This window comes from Diadema antillarum, unplaced genomic scaffold (genome assembly GCF_040938485.1).
Source record: "Diadema antillarum isolate AM-2024a unplaced genomic scaffold, OU_Dant_1.0 scf00000103, whole genome shotgun sequence".
NCBI lineage: Eukaryota > Metazoa > Echinodermata > Echinoidea > Diadematoida > Diadematidae > Diadema > Diadema antillarum.
Window position 1 is genome coordinate 1,849,473 of NW_027270992.1, and position 22,094 is coordinate 1,871,566.

General features: G+C 37.6%; 1 protein-coding gene across 1 annotated transcript in view; it reads left to right on the forward strand.

Annotated features, from left to right (window-relative positions):
* The window catches only part of LOC139719059 (ankyrin repeat domain-containing protein 13C-B-like), a 53,650-nt gene that overhangs the window by 13,918 nt on the left and 17,638 nt on the right, over positions 1–22,094 (forward strand). The window contains exon 4 of the mRNA XM_071630502.1: positions 15,069–15,200. Coding sequence (XP_071486603.1) covers positions 15,069–15,200 — 132 coding nt within the window. The remainder of the gene's footprint in view (positions 1–15,068; positions 15,201–22,094) is intronic.

Here is a 22,094-nt window from a genome sequence, read left to right on the forward strand (position 1 = left end):
ATTCATGACTTTCACAGCATTCAAAACTCTGTTCCTTACTAGCATAAATTTGCCGTACATGTGTACATTCCACAATTCATTGCTGTACTCCATGTACGCAAATTTAACCACTCGTAAACTTGTAGGGAAGTCCTGATTAACTTAAAATTAGACTGGCTATTTAAAAAGTATGGCGTATCGATACAGAGTATGGCGTACTCAACAGACAGTTTACTTTTCCAGGTACTGTAATATGGTACTTACTAAAAACAACAACACTGTTTTTGATATTTCTTGTGTGCTTTGTTCTTTTAAAGGTTTAGACATTGCGAAGGGGCACTGGAATTTGCCTGATTGGTACTGGTCCAATTAGAATTCAAGAATGCCTGCTGCTACACTGCAATTAAGCCGGGTAATCATTGTAGCTAGAGCTATGATGCTATGCTATCAAGTTTAGCTGAGAGATTTTAAGCCAGGTTTCCCAGACCTCTTCAGTTCTTCTTCAATGGGAGCATATGATCTACTTTCATTCATTTTATTTTCTTTTGCAAGTCAACCCACATATAATACAATCTTTTCCTAGGACTAAAGAGGCCTCTTCTGAACAATCCTACTACAGTCTCCATTGTCTAATTGAGACTCAGATAAATGGAAACAATGCATACTGTAAAACAAGGAATGTTTGCATGCATTTTAATTTCACGAATTTTGCGAGCGCCAAGATTCACGAAATTAAAATGCACGCGAAAGTTCTTGTCTACACTGTATGCATTAGCGAAAATTTCATGTGGCGAAAAAGGCCGTCGGCTCCAATTTGCGAAAAATTCATGCCGCGAATATATCATGTTTTAAAGTAGTTTATAAAGAGGGCAAAATTATGGAAACATTTCCAAGGCACATTATTGTGGATTGAATTGAATTGATGTGGTTTATTGACTAAAAGTAGCAGCCCAGAGGTTACCTTGAAGCATGTGTTTAGTCTTTGATGATACAGTGTATTAAAATGAAGGCTCTATGGTAATGTACTATGTATTAATTAAAGTTTAGTCCACATCAAACACACACAAAAAAGCAAACATGCAAACACTCTTTCAAGAACTATTTTGATTGTTTTAAATGATTTTAGGCAGAAGTTTTTATCGACTTATAATGTATGGAACAATGACTTTAAAATTTTCCTGTTTACACCTCCTCTCTACAGATAATCTACAAAATGTGTATTATTGAAAGGTGAATTATATGCCATATTATGCAATGAGGTCTTGGATGTACATGTAGGCATCTTATCTTGTATGCATAGTGCTGTACATATGGTAGTGAATCACATTTTGCTGCTATACAACTACAAGGGCATCTAGTACACTACACCATATTTGTCATGAAATTTGGGCAACATTCCATATCATTACTCAGTATGCATACCTACTATGGGCAGTGTGTCAATTTCACCACTTAACCAGTGACTCACGCAGCGCTGTTTTCAAATATTATTTCTGGAAGCGCCACAAATGTGTCACAAGTCTGCGACGTCATTTGTTATACGATACCACTGCCGTACTGCCGGCTGGAAGCATTACGAGCAAATTGCGCGTATTGGTGCCGACATTGTGTCTGAAACAATGAACACCTTAAGCCAGTGTCAGACAGCGAATGTGAAAGCTCGCTCGCCCTGTACCATTGAGGGGAAGGTACTGGTAATACAGAATGCCGACAGCACATTGAAACCAACCATCACACTGGTCCATGCACTGCATCATCGCACATTCCCATAAATTTGGTTTTAAATGTCTTTTATTCTCTCTTTTGTAGCAGACAGTTGGAGAGAGAAAAAAGTCAGTTTAATGTTCAAAAATGAAGCTGGTAGAGTTGACATGTGAAGGACTATGGGAGGGAGTGATGCATATAATGCATGTTGTAGTTCATGGAATTATCTGTAACGTAAAAGTCTTTCTGTATAATGCTGCACTTATCTTACACAATCAGGGGAAATGTACCAAGGTGGAAATCAGATTATGTCCTGAAATGAACCACAATACTGCACACCAACCATGAATTCAATCCTTGCTTTTGTAACACAGTGGCAGGAAAAAAAAACAGAAAGGTAGAAGAAAATATGGTATCTTGATGATTGGAATTATTTTGCAGCAGCTGGTGGGTGAAAGAGTCTGTCTTAGTTGCAAATGCGAAACAGTTCATAGGTTCCATCTTTACACAGAATAGCAAGGGTTGAGTATGCAATGACATCTAGAAGTACACATTGCCAATACAAACATTAACTGTTTGGCTCTCAGACACAAAGACTGTTCTGGACATAATTTCTCCTTGCCTTTTGAAAGAATTTAAAGGCATTATACCATTCGCAGATGAAACAAAAACCCAGCTTTAGTGCTTCAAAATAGTTCTAAAATGTGAGTTAGGGATAGAAACAACCAATGTAAACATGCTGATCAGTATAATCAAAGTTATAAAGTATTGTTGAATATACAAAATATGAACAATACTTATAATAAAATTGTTTATAGAATAAACTGTTAATACAGTTATGGTTTATTGAGAAATATAGTGATATCTCCTTATTAATATTTTAAGCTTTATTTCATTTTCTTTTTTTAATATGGTAGGATGTTTTGTGATACAACTACCTACACACATGCATCAAATATGATAACTCAAACGTTTTTTTAATTCACTGCTCCCAATGGTAATCAGTACCTTTCAGTCAAAATATGTTATGTACAATTGTGCATGTTAGAATTAATGAATGGTGAATAATGATACTGAGGTACATGTACTGTAAAAGTGGATATTTTTGCGCCACTAATTTTTTGCGCTTGGCCGGGTAAGAAGAGTTTCGCGTGTTTTTAATTCCGCGGAATCAAGACATCACGCACAGGAACATATGGCAAGCAAAAATATTTGCGTGCTTTTATTTTCGCGCTAGTTTCTGGTTGCGCGAAATGCATGAAAATTTCCACTTTTACAGTATTTCAGTGTCTTAATTGCAGCAAATTGGCCTCATTTGACCAACTCCTGGTTGCATCTCATAAATTCATCAAATCCCAACACCTCAGGTAGAAAAATCATCCTGACTCCAAAACTGAACCATTTTGAAGGAAAGTCTAATTCGATAAATGCACACATCTCGTTTAGAATCGTATGAGCAAGTGTGGCATTCTTTCGGTGGCAAGGACATCTTCTGATCGGAATGACAATTTGAAGAATCAGTATTGTCCATCAAAGAAAGAATACTTTCTGAAACCTACAAAAAAGACCAGAAAGTAAAAAACAAAACAAAACATATAGTATTGTAAGAACAAAAACCCCATCATCTTCAAAGCTCTCATGCTACACTGTACATGACAAGATATCTGCACAAAGCAAAAAAGCACATCACAGTATGCATGCTCCATGCAGTATCACGCTTCTTGCCTCGGGTTCCAACATGAATTTAATTTACCGCGTCGGCTCGTGGTGTAAGCCCTTCAATTTGCATTCAGAGGCTATGAAGCGTCCGCTTTGTGAGCTTTAACACGCTACATCTAATCGCTCATGCGCGGCTTATTCTAGATGTATGGCTGCCTGTTCCCTCAGCTAAATCCCTCATAGCTTTTCAGGGCTCGCTTTGTTCAGTCGAGCATTGGCAGTCTTTACTGTTCAAACCAGTTGAACTTGAAACAAGCATGTCCCCTCTGTCAAAATTTTCACAATTACAAAGTCAACAATCATGGGTTTTTCAAAGACACATTGTCCTAGGCATTTAAGATGCACTGCATCGGTTGAAATATCAAACCCCCCCCCCCAAAAAAAAAAGAAAAGAAAAGAAAAAGAGATGATAGATTAAGTGAATTATTCAAGCATTCATATACAGAAAGTGTCTAGACTTCGAAACAATATACTGGATACAGATCTGTTCTTTATTGTAAAGGTAAATATGTACATCTTGTAGTATCCAACTAATCAAAATGCAATTAAGAATTCACTAAGCTATTTGTACAGTGTATACTACTATTTCATTTGAGGTTGTAAAACATCACGATGATATACTTTTATGTACATTTCTTCATTTTTCTTTCAGAAAGGCCATGATGATATTGTATGCGCAGATTTTACCCAAACAAACCAAAATGTATTTTCAGTCCAGAGCGAGATGCATTTGTTCAAACTTTTTTACTTAATGGATGTACATGCTTTTGATTTCTGCAAAATTTAATCAGCAGTAGGTCAAGGATGACCATTATTTTTTATGTACACAAAGTACATCCATTTATAAGATTTAAATGTGGATGAAATTCCTTTTGTTTTGTTGTGGAGCAAGCACAACTCAAAATGTTTTTGTTTTTGTTTTCATTTTCTTTTTCTTCTTTCTGTATTGGCAATCTTTTTTTTTAAGGACCACAATGTCAGAATTTATTAATGTAAACTTTTAGATTGTGACTTATGTGACATGCTTGCCAATATCACCCTAGTCGTGTTTTGGCACCACAGAGAAGATACAGTTGTATGGTAGTGTGTACGCACCACACCAAGTGAAATTCAGAAATGATAAAAGATATTCACTCTTGTCTTCCTTCAAGCACTCGTGAGCAGCATTGAATCAATTTGATATGCTTATTTTGGAAATCTCAAAGAATGATCATTACTTGGCTATTAATACATTACATTGCACGGTATGTGCAAATGAAAAAAAGAAGAAGTGAAATTATGTTTTTTTTTTCATCAAAATGATTCTGCATGGGACATTTTGTGATCTGTAACCACATTTCTGAAACCTCTATCAAAGAGCCCGAAATCATCTCTTCAGTTTTTATGAGAGAGACTAAATTGTCCATAGAAACCGTGCCTCAGAAAATGGCTTTTAAGGCATTGTTTACCGTTTGGAGATGAAACAAAAACCAAAATAGCTCTAAAATGTGAGTCAGGGATAGAAACAACCAATGTAGAAATGGTGCTCAGTATAATCAGTGTAAGTATTGTTAAATATACAAAATGTAAACAATAGTTAAAATAGAATTGTTTCTAGAAGAAACTGTCTACAGTTATGGTTTATTGAGAAAAACAGTGATATCTCCTTATATTCTAGGCTTTATTGCAAAAATGTTATATGGTAGGATGTTTTATGATACAACTGACGTATGCATCAAATGTAATATCTCTAACATTTCTTTAATTCACTGCTCCCAAAGGTAAATGGTACCTTTAACCTAATGCTGCAGAGGTCTTCGAGTGTGGAGCTTTTTTCCTCAGCAGCACCGACAAGTCATCAGATTACCCCAGGAACGTTCTTCCCTTTACGCTCATCTTAGAGATTGTTTTGACAATTTGATGCACTGCGGTAACTGTAAAATATGGAAATTCAAGGAGCAAATACATTAAAGCCTCAAGGTGTAGTCTTGGTTATGAAAGTGTGTTATTTTTTTTTTGAGCTATTGTATCTGTGAAATGTGAGAATGTTGTAATGTGAGTTAAGAGTCAATTTACTAATTTTTTAAAGAGTTGCAAAGATGCTCACTGCATCTTATTATACCAGGGGTGGGTGCTCATAAATAACGGTATGGGTGTATGTGAGTTGAGCTGTTCAAATGAAATTCTTCATCCAATGCGTACAGTATTAAGTGTTAGGAGAAGGCTTTAAAATTCCATGGAGAGTGTTATTTTGAGAGTTTAGAGAGCGATGCCCCTGGGAGACCATGAGATGATTAAAACTGAATCACCAACATCAGACAATATGCCCATAGTCCATGCAGCTTATCTGAAAATCTATCATTATATTCACTCATTGTTTACTGGCTATCATTAGAGTCTTCTTAAGTACATCTCCTGTGAACTACTTTCCCTTTTGGGTTAATTCTTCTTTCAAAAAGCTAGTAAAGCACAATAGTTTAGAATAAAACATGTGACTGAAGTCTGACAAAATCTAAGAGAACAGTTTATGATACAACATTTTTTTCCCCCATCATGTTTGATTGTCGAATAATACAGTATGCCATATATTTGTCCCAAATTATGTTTTAACAATTCAGGATTCACCTACACTGCAAGGATAATAGTGAAATGCACGCACATACAATATGAGATGGAAGCATTGTAAACGACTTTAAATGAATAGACTTAAATTCTGTTCTACACCTGAGTCCCGTTTCGTAAAATTTGTTATCAGTAACAACTGCCACATTTCTATGACAAATTTGCTCTCAGCAAATTAGATGTAAGGATTTTAGTAGCTTGTAACAACTATATTAACTTGTTATTGATAACAAGTTTTATGAAATGGGCCTGGGGCCCCAGTTCCTAAAACTTGTTATCAATATAAAGTTACGATAGTTGTTAAAATAATATGCTACTGAAATCTTTGCATCTAATTGGCTAAGAGCAAATTTGTCATAGAAATGTGGCAGTTGTTTACTGATAACAAGTTTTATGAAATGGGACCCTGGTGTCATGAACTTCACCATTATCATACTTCTGCATTAATATCATCATCATCATCATCAGTCATCATTATAATCTTCATTATTTTCATTATCATCAGTTATCATCCTCATCATTATCATTATATTCATCATTATCATACATGTCAAAGTAGGACTATATATGTCAGCAGCATGTAAAAATATGTGCATGCAATGAAAGCTCGTATACTGGATGGAGGTGTATCTATGTAGTTAGTCATTCAGGGCAAAAGTTTGTGGATTGTTGCCCTCACAAGTGCACTTGAGGAGCTAATAGGGACTTTTTGATTTCACCTCCTGGACGTGGATGTCGAGGTAATGATGTCATTTCAAGGAACTGCGCATGCTTTAGGTTCTCCAGCACATCCAACGCCAGAATCCTCGCAAACGCATCTTCCAAGGATTTCACGTCCCCCTAGATTAAGAACACGAGTGACGTTCACCGCTTGACGCACCAATTGTCGGCCCGCTGGAGGGGACGGGGCTGTGACGTCATAACAGTACGTTGTGAACGGTGTGCGCTGAAAATCGAAATGGTCAATAACACCGCGGATGTAACGCGTGGACTGCAGTAATTTGGAACCGCTCTTGTACAAGAAAGGCGTCCACATCCACACAACCGAAAAGTCCCTAATATGCTTCACTGAATAGACCACAGACCCTCAATCACAAGGTCTCTGGTTCAAGTCCCCTGGTAGCAGCTCTTGTACCCCTAGGCATGGCACTTTACTCTTGTTGCCACTATCCTTCAGAATGAACTAAAAAGCTGTCTGTCCATGGTGGCTTCTTCCAAGCATCCATTGCTTCCTTTAGCAGCCACATAAATCAAATTAAAAGATTTTAATTCACGATATGTTACCGAAAGTATGCGTGGGCTCTAATGATGATTGAAGGTGTCACTGTCCACCTCAATGTGCCATCCACACACCGCAGAAGGTTCAGTTGTATTGCAGTGCGTGGCTCTGAGCGTACAGAATATTCTTGGATCGCAAGATGGCTTATGAATTATTGGACGAAAGCAATTTTATACTGTATCAGGCTGGACACGATGAGCCTGTCAATAAAGGAGAGATATAGGTAGAATGTGAAATGACCTTTTGCATGAAGTTGGTTCACTTGTGTGATAACCCCACATTCTGATTGTCGGTTTCATCTTCCAGTGACTGTTAGGAAAACACATTCCTTCTCAACTTTCCCATGCTGACAATATTCTCGGTTTTAAAGCGATGGTACAGTATTGGTGGAGGTGAGGATTGGGCTTTTAACTTTTTGCGAGATACCAAGAAACCACTTATGAAATGATACAGAGCATACCATTCTAAGAGGAATTCAAAGTTTATTAGATGAAAATCGGCAGTGGAATGGCTGAGACATCCAAAAACAAAGTAAAACAAAGCGATCCTAATAAAAGGTGGGTCCCATCTTTTATTAGGGTTGCTCTGTTGTGGATATCTCAGCCATTTCAGAACCAATTTTTTTAACAAATAAATGTTAAATCCCTCTTGAAATTACATGCTGTATCACATTTCATGAGATGTTTTTCATTCTCTCACCAAAAAATGTTAGAAACCTAAAGTTAGGTCTCAACCAAAACTATACGATCCCTTTAACATCCTCCTGGTCTTATAAACTATCTGGGGTTCATCGATTATAGACTCGTGTGTTGGAGCTCTAACGAGAAAATCAGTGTTTACAATCATCAAGCTCCTCCTCCGAAATTTTCCAAAAGGATGCGTTCACACAGATGATAATTGATCACGATCCCGCCGAATGATGAGGTAAGGGATCAGGGAATGTTTAAAGGCTGCATCTCCTCATAAATGCCTCCGTGATTCATGAGGTTACCCCAGACCCTTCCAGGCATGCTCCAGCTGATCATCAATCATTACATTAGGAGTAATTGTTCGGAGATGAGCGGGGTGTGTTCATACCCATTTCAGATTGTTGGCAACCGGCAACTAATAATCGTATTTCCAGGGACTCGAAGATACGTTCACACAGAGAAGAAAAGCATGAAGCACATTGAAAACTTGATGTAATTGTAAACACAGTAATTTTGGATTTATTACAGTGACTACAGTTGGTATGTACAAATTAGTTTGCGGTTGATGAATTTAATGTAACTTGATGGAATATTTGTAGCATGTAAACACAATTCACATTGACTAAACAAAAAGGGAATGGAGGGCCATACATGTATTTACATGTACTTTAGGGAGATAAAAACAACCAATATTGACATTTTTTTCTTCTTTTGTAGGCCTGCTCGTTACAACAGGCTATATATCTCCTACATGCTATACAAGCATGAGAACTGTGCATCAAAATCAACATACACGTTTGTACCTGTTGTGTAAACAGGCCATTGCTACATGTATTAACTGATGTGTGGATGAGTTGAGTTTAACATTATGTGAAAAGAGCAACTGACAAAGAAATTGGTAGAAAGACAGGGAGGGACAGAGTGAATTAGAAATGAAAATGAGAGAGAAAAAAATTGTATCTTTGGGTAACAAAAGATCAGTGATAGGAAAGATATTACAAGTAGATGATAAATACGTTGTAGGTACATACATAATAATATTATTGTACTGTTAGAATGGTAAGAGTAAATGGGGAGGGGTGGTGACTACAGGCTTTGGATCAGTATGCATTTGTACATATGGAGGATGATTGAACTGCTGTCAGATAAAAGTGGTACTACAGCAGTGTTGCCTTGTTTTCACTGGCGTATACATATGCAAAGGCAATACAAAGTGTGTTTTCTCTCTGCCAGGCCCTGCCTGGGTATTCAATGTGACAATACTGGTTGGCGTTCGTTTAAAGGGTGGAGTCAGCAGTGCATTGGTTCAGACTTTAAAACGAGAGACAAATGCCAATAATTTTCTTTCTACAATTGAAATTGGTTTGAAAGCATACCTTAATGAAAGTCAACCTACAATGGATCCGTATATAGCAAGGTGCTGCAAACCACCCAGCTGCTGCCTTGTCAGGTCGATGGGACGCTGGCTTATTTGCCCACGTGCTTAATTTGCTGTCTTGCCCACAGTGCTTTCCTAGAATGGAAGGCAGGAATATTCTTGCATTGTTTTGTAATGCCATGCACTATATCATGTGGTTCTGTTCGCCATGTAACAACAAAAACCATGTTCCTAATTTGGTGCAAGTTGGTTGTGTAATACATTTTATAAAATGGGTTCAAGAATGTAGCCAATTGGAAGCGCTGAAATGAGTCACGTGTGCGTGCATTATTTTCTTCAGGTAAGCACTAAGAAGAGTCTCTCTTCCACCTCCCTGGCCTGACGTACGTCACAATGTTTTACACTAGCAGTGCGCACTCAATCAGTTGTTACAAGTGCGTCACGCGCTACTATACGCGCTGTCAATCCTGTAAACAACTTCTAGTTCGGGCCGCGGGCTGCCACAACACAGCCGGCGGCCTTTCTTGTGCATAACAGTACGTGGCGTACGTATACTCTTATACGTACGTACAGTACTAGGTGAGTGTGCGGGATTTCCGAGTGCGACGTGCGTAAATGTTTGGGACGAACATCTTCGGACATCTTGACTGTTGAGCGAGTGCTACATGTAGCTGACTGGTAATTGACCCACAAAGGTACGTGAATAATGCTGTTAGTTTTCGACCCATTTTATAAAACTAATGATGCACAGGATTATTTCGTGGCGTTAGTGAAGGTGCGGCTCACTCTCGAGTATTGACAACGGTTGCAAACATGCACTCGGCTGCGCCTCGTGCATGTCGCACCATTGTCAATACTCTCGAGCGCGCCGCACCTTCACTAACACACTCTATCCTGTGCATCATTAGTATAACAACATGATTTTGATCTCACAGCCAGTAGGGCATTAATGCTGTATCATGCCTTTCAAGATCAAAGGTAAAACATACATGTAGCTTCCATATAATTGCAGAAACTGTCGATTTTGCTCTAAAATGGAGACAAATACATAAGAAATGTGTGAAAAAATACAGCGATAACACAATAGCTGGGTAACAATGAAAATCTAAAATACTACCCACTAGGTATGCCGGAAGTAATGTAATCTCGCAGCATACTTGTACATGATCGTTGTTGCGATGTGATGTTTATTTGATTACATCGATTACAATATATCAGGCCATAGCAGTATGCATCGCTTGAGAGTGAATTCCATGCAGCTTGTATAGTAGCACAGTGCTGCATGTGATTCAATGCTACTGCTAGAGCACGATTCAGTCATTACGGACTGGAAGTGTTCTGCAACTTGTACTTATCCACTACTGAACAGCGAGGGTGCATCAGGAATGAAAGTTGGGTATATATCGACTCTTTAATATTATTTCACACTTTTGATCTCAAAATACTCAGAAACAACTTATTATCCTGGCAAATCACATCAGTCTGACAGGTTTCATGGTAGAGTCTTCAGATATATTGCAAGCAAATTCCAAATGGTGGAAAATGAATTTTTAGTGCTTCTCAGAGCTACATTGTAAGTTTCGGCTTTAACAGCACAACAGTATTAAGCTGAATTGGTGACAAAAGTTAGATTGTGCCAAGTATTCAGGAAACAAATCTTGACAGGGAATTATTTTCCATCTCGAAATTGAAAAGCAATTTTTGTCGATGAACATACATTTTCAACAAAATGGTGTACACGTCTATGTAATGAAACTGCTATGCAAATTACATTTTGTATAGCAGTCATACCAAAATGCATAGCAAATTGCTATGCGATACCAGGAAAATTATTCCCTGCTTGATATCCATAAAAGAAGAGACAACATGATTCTTCAAATGTAAAGATCTTTTTAAGATACTATATATTCCCAGTTCTAACTGACTCACTTGTATCACAGTGAAAGTATGGTGTGCATAATTTTATCTGCTGATTTCAAAGAAAATATAAGTTTTGTTTGTAGGACTGTCTGTGCACCTGCTGTGAAACGTTGAGAAACTGAAGCAGGTTACAAACATGTGTGATGTATTAAAATAATGTTGATAATATTCCTGGTTTTGCCTTTAATAGCTTAGTTTTCTTGTATTATGTTTCAAATGAAATGTGAAGTTGAATAATTGTAGGAGTTTATGGTTTCTGTAATATTAAGTTTCATTATGAAATTTTGCTGGATACCTTTTAAAGTGTCCCGTTTGTGTGAAATGAGTGTGGAAAAAAAATCATGGTTTCACTGCTATCTGCAGTGTTTTGTGTTTGATATTGTGAAATGATTTGGCCTCAGAGTCTTTTTACTAGCCACCCTTTCACACTCCCCTATTTATTCTGGGACACCTGAGGCTACCTGCAGTTGTTTGAAAATCTCTCAAAGCTTGATTCCATCAGGTACATGTACATGCAAGAGATGCAATATAGAGAACAGAGTAAGAGAAACCTAAGGCCTAGATACCGGTACTTGTCGTGTACGTACAAACACAAGGGCACTCGTCTTGTGCGGGTAGTGGCCGTTGTGTTGTGTGCTGATTGTAAATAGACCACTGAGAGTGATTTCAGCCTGCATCATTTGAAAAAAAAATGAATAAAAGAGGACAGTGGTGGTATTCATAGTCAAGTTTATGTATAAATGCATGATGAATGTTTGTTCGTAGTCAAATTTATATAATGCATGATGAATGTTTGTTTGTCTGTGAGGATGGGGGAAATTTTGTTTGCATGTTTGGGAATTTATTTGTGTGTGATATGCTGTGCATGCTCAGAGGGTTGAGTCATACCAAAATAATCTGGCCATCCGTTCAAAATGTTCAGATGTGGGATTAAATTCAAGTGGAGTCTCCATTCTGGATAAGAAGGTTACAACAATTTCTGGTATTATAGTAGTGGAATGATAAAAAACAATTCCACAGAAATTAGAGTTCAATCTAAAATGAAAAGTACAGATTTCCTGGACTTATTACTTATATACAAAGGGTCATATAATCCCCATGCTTTCTAGAGTGAGCCAGTCAAGTGCTTTTTCATTATGCTATAGATATGTTGAATTCTCTGTGCATATTCTCTATGTTGTTCCATTACTATGACTACTATTACAAACTTTTGTTGGCTTCTTATCCACAGATGGTTGCACCAAAATTTAAAAAATCTGTAACTACTGAATGGATCATCAAATGTATGTCAAACTTATCAGATGTGTTCTACTATTAATGCCACATGCATTGAATCCTCGTACAACTTGTAGATGAGATAAATTTCCTTTGAATGCATAACCATTTTCCATGGATTCTAGTATAGAAATGGGTCAAGTGCTATTATGATCAAGATGCCACAGAAAAGGGAATTTTTGTATTGTTTCTGTCATAATCATTCTGCTACTGGGGCACCACAAAGTATTGTGCAGCTACAAACTAGAGAGCAAGGTACTGTAAAAGTGGTTTCTTTCGCGGTGGTTTTATTTTCGCGCTTTTCGCGCTGTGAGGTTGAACCGCGAATTTAAAATCACGCGAAAATGTTTGGAACTCGTTGCTTGTTACAACGCTATCATTACCATCCGCGAATTTAAACACGCGACAAAGTCGGCACCGATGGAAACCGCAAAAGTTTCTGTTCGCGAAAGAAACCACTTTTACAGTATATACATGAAATTAATCGAAACTTTAAGTGCTCAAAACTTTTTAATGGGCTATTTTTATCAAGTTTTACTGAGATCTTTCTGCATTTGCTGAGTCCGCATACTGTACATCATGTTTAGGGAACAGTTCCCTTTAATATGGAGGAACATCTAGGCTTTTGAAAGTACAGTGCATAATGTAAGTGCACAATGTAACATGATATACTTGTAAAATTTATTTCATATGTCTCAAAAAAAAAAGCAATTCAAGAGAAAGAGGGAATCTGCTGATGGATTACCTGGCTCAATGGAATCTTTAAACAGACAATTATAGTGCCAAATCATTTGTATTCCACAGATTTTGCATAATATATTTGCAGTGTTTTGTACCTATAACGATGCATTATTAATGTGGATAATAACACTTATGTTAGTGCTCCCTCTATGTTATATAGTTTCTCTATGTGTGTGTTACCGCAGGAATGAATTTTTTAGATATACTCGGCAAAGAGCAGTCATAACTCAATACTTTCAAACTCCAAGGAGATCAGCTTCACCACCTCCTTCACACTGCAGTATCTATTAAAGCAGACATAATTATGGCCCATATTCACGAAGGTGATTAAGTCCGTGGTTTTATGCAAATTTCTTCTGCGTAAATTCGCGTGACAGATTACATACGCCAACAGACATCCGATAATAACCATGCATTGATACGCACATGTGAAAAGTAGGCTTATTTCACGCTTATCTTACCCCATGGACTAGATTTAAACTATGGTTGTAATTTATAAAATCACCTTCATGAAAACGAGTGGATGTCAATAGACAGCTATGAGATAAGTGTTTATGTTCGTGTACATACCTGTATGTATAATGTATAGAGTAAGCCATGGTTGAAAGATAAAGAACACAGGATGAAAGTTTAAAACAAGTATGACACATGCTATACTTATATTGACTGCCTCTAGAGGCCATGGTTAAAATGACTCAAGAGAATGATATTTCATTACAGACCTATTTTTAGAAGGGCAGGACCCAACAATATTTTCGAAACACGAGTCATCGAAGGTCTGTATATTGTCAAGTGCCTTTAAATCTGTTGGGGATCACAATATTTCAAGTCTGTTGACATCTAATGCACTGTAGTTTGCAGTTTTATTAGTAAAAGCAGGGCACCTCCCTGGTAAAAAAGTCATTCAAACAAAACTGTACAGTAGGTTTACTATGTGCAGAAGATGAATAGAAACATATACCCTGAAACAAGTGTTCCTCAGTAAAGCAATTGTTCTGCTTACCTATTATTATACAAATGCACGTGTCTGTTTGCGTCAGTCGGAATTGTTTGCATTTGAAAGGCACCTTGGAATTGTTCAACCCATAAGGCACAGCTGAGTGGGTTTGACTAGATTCCGTAGTTACCGCATGCATGCTATCCCTTCTGTTGCATGAAAAGATATGTGCATCATTTGTTATAACATGGTGGACAAATTTTTGCCAGAAATCCATTGTTTAATAGTTTTTTCCAACAATTACCAACACACAGCAAATTTGCAGGATACATTTTCTTTTGGCTTGCCATAGATGCAAACTGTGTAACAGCATACAAATGATGCACAGGACAGAATGGATTGGTGAGAATTGGATGCGCATGTTTAACTTTGGAACTGTTTAAACCCACGAGTGCAGCGTGTGGGTTTTAGACTGTTCCAAAGTTAAACAAGAGCTTCCAATTTTCACGAATCCACAAAATAGGCCTTTGCATCATTGTGCTATAATATGGGCCCATAAATTCATGAAATACAACCTTTTCTCCATCATGCATCCGTTTCACCTACAACACTATACAAGACTTGAGCCATGCGTTCAGATTTTAGCGGATGCATGGCCATGCATTCAGATTTTACTGGATGCACAGCTCAGTGTTGATCAGTAAAGATCAATGCATGACAATTGACCAATCAGATATTGAACAGAGATTCTAAAGCCCATTTTATAACATTTACTTGATATACATGTACATTGTATGTATGAAAAAGTTATGTGTACCTGTCTCACCTCCATCTCACCTCCTGCAGTATCTCTGTTGCTACGGAAACTGAAGCAGCAGTCACGGGATCTCCTGGAGGAGAGGAGGCCTCAGCTCCTACAACTCTTGCAGGATCTAGGGGACTTCTACATGGAGGTACACTGGGACTTCCAGAGCTGGGGTAAGAGGAGAGACGAAACCAGCAAAACGTGTAGAGTTTACCGGTAGTCAGTGTGTGTATAGAACCTCTCCTAATATTTTTATGTGTATGTTACTTTTGTTTTGTCAATCATTCCAGAGTGATACAAAGTTTAATGTGATATGTGGTAATGGTGACCATGACAACTATAAAACTGCTATACTTCTACCACCAATAGTCCCACTACTACTCCTACTTCTGTTGTTGCTGATAATGATGATAAAAAGATAATCATGGTGCTCTAAACTCATTTGCCCTCTAGCCCTGGGCAACTACAACCTGTAAAACTCACTGTTAGACGAGTGATAGTAATCACCATCTTGCCTGTCAGACGGGCCCTTTCATACCCTATTGGGCAAGTGAGAATATTGCCTATTTTAATGCACAGCTAAGAATGTCTAAAATGACGATGATGATGCAAAATGATAAAATTAAAATGATAGCAGTAATATTGATAATTATGATGATAAACATGATACATAGCATTGATAGGTCAAACTCAGACTCATGCATTAAAGTACAAAGTACTCAGCAAGTATTAACATACTTCTACACACAGGTGGTGCTTTCAGACACATTGAGTTATTATTTTTTTTGTGGGGGGTGGGGGGGAAGGGGCAGCGGAATACTACCTCAACTGTTCATTTCGTTTTATTTCTTTGTCCGTGACAAAAATACCTAGAAAATTAGCTTCTACTGGCTAAAAATAAGTGAATTGCGATGTAGAACATACCTGAATATATGAAATAATAAGGCAAATAAAAGAAGAGAAACTGTACATGTGCTACATGACAAACATTCAAACTCAAGAAAATTGTCGAGACAAAAGGTTAACTCTGAGATGCATGCATAGCAATCGAGTGAGAAATAAGATTAGAAATAAGATTATGTTGCATTTTAATCAATGCATGCACACAGTAGGTATCAGCATCATGCATTTCTAGACACCCTTGTGAAGTTCAGGATTGGCGTGTTGCATTATGAATGGCATGCCCTCTAAAAATCTGCAGCTTGTGCACAAAGTCTGAATCTAGAATCTCATCTAAAAACGAAGATGGCTTTTATTTTTGTTGGCATCATGGACACCTCTGCAGCAGAAAGTGTCACATCTTATGTGACATTTTCAGCAGACCTCACGTGTGAGATTTGTGTCAAATAGCATTTGAGTTGCTGTTTGTTCATTTTGACACCTTTTTGCAAAGACTGATCACTTTATAGTCACTCCTCATGTATAAATAATAGATCCTGTAAATGTCAAATGGACCATATTAGATATCTTGTAGTCAGTAGAGTGCTGCCAAGCTGGTTTCTTCATTTTATACAGCAAATTTATACCACACTTCATGTCACCTGTGTGTTTGCAGATCTATAGCAAATGTCTGGTAACTCATAAAGAGATGCTGCGAAATGCCGCTTGATGTTTAAGTTTACTGTCTGTATAATTATGTTAAAAACCTGTGGACAAAATTGAAGGGTACACGCATGTACGCGTGTATCACTGTTATGAAATATTACTCCCTAGAATTTGTTGACTTTCTTCTAAAAGTCTGATTTTTATTATTGTTTTATGATTTTGTATTCTATGTACAAGGCTTGGCATTAGAGGTGGCCCGATGGCCTGGGGCTACCAGAATAGATGTTGGGCCTCCATTCTCTTTTGAAGAGAAAAGTCCAGAAAAGGGGAGACTAACTCGCGGCTCAATGCTTGATTTTACCCATGTTAAAATACACACATTTCAGCTAACTGCCTTGCTAATCTTGTATTTGTATTTGTATTTATTTAAACACAGGGGGAAAAAAAAACCTGGTTTTAAAGAACATATGGCATATGAAAGGTTTACACAGTACTGGTAAATACAAAAATATAGACATTGTGAAAAGGGAAATAACAACATAAAATGGACTAACCTTGAGGGAGATACATGATTTATTTCCTGAGGTAGAATTGCATTCTTTTACCAATGCTGATTCTAAAGAGGGTAGTGATGTTGTATCCTATAAGTAACTCGTCTATATCATTGTTATTATCCATATTAGTAATACAAATGAGTAAAATGTATTAACTGATCAGTCGCTGGCAGTCGCGCAAATATCTCTCCCAGTGAGATAGGTCCTTCAGTTTGTATTCTTCACAATAGGCCAAATATTTCAGACCTATTAGTAGTTTCAAACATTACTCCCACCTGTCTAAATAGGCTCCCCCCCCCCCCAAAAAAAAAGAGATAAAATACAAAGAATACACGAAAGATAGTTGAGATAGAACTGTCACCTTTTTTTGATTTGTATTTCTTGTGTTCTTTCGGTAAATCTATAGCCGTATGATGACTTTAAAAGAAATACATGCAGGTTTTTTTTTTTTTTTCATACACGTGTACTTGCCAGTAATGGCCGATGACAGAGCCTTGTGAAATGGATACCTAGTATTTTGGGTGCTTGTCCCGCAAATATCTTTCCAAAGTATCAGATCTCTGCGTAGGTGCGACAAAATACTGATGTCACCGCACGGATAACATGCCTCGAATTTCATCCCAGCCAACCAGCATTCGAGATCACATTTCGAGCGATTACGCTCCATGGACGCTCTCATTAACTCTCGGGTGCAGAAATCAATTTTCGGCGCAACTAGGCCGCCGTGTCAAGAGCAGAAGGTCGGGTACGGCCTAGTTGTTGGCGGGGAATATACGGACATTGGGTGGAAGCGAAAATTACACAAACACAATCATGTGCCCTCTTTCTGAAATGAGCTTTTGATTGCATGTATCTCTTTCTTTCTTTCTTTTAATTTGGCTCACCTTTTCACTGCAACATGTAAAAATGTAGTGGCTCTTGTGTATTTCTGCAACTTTTACGGCGTATTCATGTTGGTTTTTGCCATGGCTGTCAAAAAAACAGGAAAAAAAGACCTGAACTCAGAGCCTATCTTTGTATAAAACCAAATAATGCTTCTACTTCTGATTACTTATTGCAGTCGTTGAAGCTATTGCTGTTCATCGTGTAATAAACCCATAAAGCATTATCTTATTAATCAGGCCTGATTAAGAAAAAAAGAATGTAAGGAATGTTTGGTGTGTTTTCTGTATGGAAATATACTGTTTCAAGTATTGCATATTTTTTCAGCACACAGTGCCCCGTACAGGAGGGAAGGATATTTCCAAGAGCAATGTTTCTAGATGAGGCTATGAGATCAAAGAAGAAAAGATTGGTAGAAATTGTGGAAAGGCAAGCAAATGGAGACAAAAAAAAATCACAGAGCCCTGCTTGAATGCCATAATATTGATTCCCCCTTGACTGCAGCAATGCCTTGTACATGTATCTATACTCTGTAATACATTGTGCTATAGACTGTGGCCTTCTCACTTTTTGATTTTTCTTCATATCTCTCCCTCTCCACCTCCCTCTCTCTCTTTTGCTGTATATCTCTCTAAAGTGGTTCATGAACAACATTCCTTTTCGACCATGTTTGAATTTCACATTCTCTCGACGCGCATATTCCATTCATTATCACTCCTGCACAAACATAGCAGCTTTGCAACAGCAAAGCTCAAACAGCTCATTTTATTCTATTTCATTTCATCTCATCTCATCTCATTTCATTTCATTTCTCAGCGGGAGGGATTCGTGGCAGACATTGATCGCATTTTGGCGATCTCGCTGATATCTTGTTGATATCAAGTCGGGGCAGAGCGGGAAGTGATGTTCTTGCTAAAGCGTGGGATGTAATCATTTTTTGCATGGTCTCTATGCGAGCGGGCAGATGTGGAAAGTTTATTCCATTGGCGAATGCACTTTACTGATAACATTTCATTTCTACTTCATGCTGTACACACGAACTTGCTTAGAGATAAGGTTGAGACAAAATTTGTGGTTGGGAGCATGGTATAAAAGTATGAACCCTTCAAAAAGAAAACTTTATAATATAACTACCATTCTGTGCAAATCTTGGTATTAAGTGATTTTGCTAGAGAAAACTTGAGATGAAGGCACAGATAAAATGAATAAAAAGATGAATAGATAATCTATAATAGAAATTAATCTATAGATTGATAATGAGATGAATAAATAAAAGCTGTGTTGCACACTTTCTTTGTTGTTTTGAGACTCATGTGTTTATGCACATGGCTGTATAGTTTAAATTCTCATTTGATATGTTCACAGACAAAATGCTATTTAAAGGCATTCATGTGACAGTCATGTATTACTTGTGTAACTGTCCTCTATTGTGAAAAAAAAAAGAATCTCTGAAGGAATGAGAGTCTATCCAAAGAAAGTCTATCATCCATGATGTCATTCTTTTTCTCATCATCACAGCATGTCACCACCTTTCTTTCTTTAGCAGAATTGTTCAGATGCTGAAGAGACCACTAACAAATAAAAGAGGTCTCCCGCCCTGCATTCTGACCTTGAAATTGACTGAGCTTATTTCTTGACACACATCCGTTGACAATTGACCAATGCATCTATTGAGACGTTTTAATAGCAGAGCATTCCAGGAGTTCATTTCACGGTAATGAGAGACTGAAGATTCAGACATCATATATGGCAGATACAAATAGTGCCTTGCTTAAAGGGATGGTATAGTTTTGGTTGAGATGGGATTCAGACGTTCCATTTTTGCGAGATGATTAGAAACCATTTATATGAAATATTAAAGAGCATACAATTCTAAGAGGAATTGAAATTTTATTTGATCAAAATTGGTTTTGAAATGGCTGAGATATCCCAAAATAAAGTAAAACAAAGTGGTCCTATTAAAAGGTGGGTTCCACCTTTTATTAGGGCCTCTTTGTTCTTGGATATATCAGCCATTTCAAAACCAATTTTCATCAAATTAACTTTGAATTCCTCTTAGAATTGTATGCTCTAATATTTCATAGGAGTGGTTTCTAAGTATCTTGCAAAAATTTAAAATCTGAATCTCCATCTCAACCAAAATCATACCATCCCTTTAAAGAGTCTTTGTGCCTCTTTTGCACCCCCCCCCCCCCCGAATAAGATTCCTTTTGTTAGCTGGTACATTTGTACGTTGTAGAGGTAGGTAATCCTCATAATGATACAACTGGAAACTTCTTTAAAAGGTGGGACTCACCTTTTATTAGGACCACTTCATTTTGCTTTGTTTTTGGATATCTCAGCTGTTTCAAAACCAAATTTCATCAAATAAACTCAGTAATTCGTTTTAGCATTGTATGTTCTTTAATATTTCCTTTAAAAGTGGTTTCTTATTATCTTGCAAAGAGTCAAAACCGTAATCCCCATCTCAGCCAAAACTATACCCTCCCCTTAATCTTGTTTTGAATCCTGCATAGACCTTAATCCCTTATTCCCTTTCCTCACTGTAATCTCACATCCTAATCCTATTCCTAACTGCTCCTAAGTCCCTTGAAGTGGGATGAGACAGACTTGGAAGGAGTCCAAGGAGGCGCAACACAAACTGAAAAGATCTCTAGCTCTCCCTAGTATCAAAAGCTGGCATTGACCTTTCAGGTCCATTGTCATGCCACTGTCATTTATGTCTTAAACTGCATGACCAGCGACACATGGGGGGGGGGGGCATCCATGGTAAATGGCATATTATCTGCTCTGGAATGGGAGTTAGACTTGGTGTCCCAGTTCATGCCAGGTTCAATGACAGCTAGAATAGAAATAATCTCTTGGAGGGGGCTTGCACTCCCGCTTTAGCTTCATGGACCAGATCGACTGTGTGGAAGCTCTACTGCCCGATTGATGAACTCAAATTCATCAACTGAACCAACCCCCACCCCTATTCACCACTTCTACCACCTCTGTCATTCCAAGCACTCAACTCTATAAACATCTCTTATTAAATTGTTGGTGAGCGCAGAGTGCTTCGATTGCATTATGTTGTGAGATGGTGTGGTGTAGACCAACCATACACTGAGCGATAAATGAATGATTTGAAAAATATAAAGGTATGATGCACAACTAGTGCTCTGTGGGAGGGAATGCAACTTTGCAGTTAGTGTGAAACTCACAAGTTAAAAGCCAGCATATTTTAAAACTCTAATTTGAGGGAGGATGACTCTATAAACAGACATGCAGCAATGTGATGTGCTATATCTCTTTTATGAGCTGACAGCATTGAGTCCTGTAGTATCACCATACACAATAACACTATGACTTTCTCCTAAATGTTCACTTTATGCTTTGTTTTGTTGTCTGTCCATAACCTTTGCTAAGTGCTCATTTATGAGTTATTAATAGGCAATCTTAAGTGCATTATGCACATTAGGCAAAGTACCAAGAAATGCCTTACAATATGTCAACTTTTTTGTTAGCCAACCACGTCATTAGGCTGTGTGTCATGAGTTTAGAATGCCAGGTAGGAGCTGACATACAGAGTGTATAACATCATCAGTTGGCTGCCAAAAGGTCATTAAATTTAATGCAAAAAAAAAGTACATTAAAATGAGACTGAGCCAATTTCTACCAAAATTAATTTTCTCTGCCAGGCCATATATGATGGCATGTGTAAGCTTAAACAGAGCTGTGATAACTCTTCACATGGTGATAATGTTTGGTATATTTTTGGAGCTATTATGATGTGCCGATACATCATCCTACTGTATTCCAGAGCCGAGTCTGTCGGTATTTTCATTAACGAAAGAGAAAAGCCGTCTTCTGCGTTGACAGTTTACGCGCAGTGAATGTAATCATCTATCATTTTTGAACATCTATTCTTGTCACTGAGATGTAGCTGTAAAGGTCAGAGTCATTTGCAGCGTTAAAAAGAGACTGAATTTGTCATTTTAGGGTACTTGTAATTGACTGTCACTAACAGTGCCAGACTTTGTACTTCAATTAAGTAACAGGTGCACCCGAGCAGACCAAGTAATTACTCTGGGCTTTAATTTCATC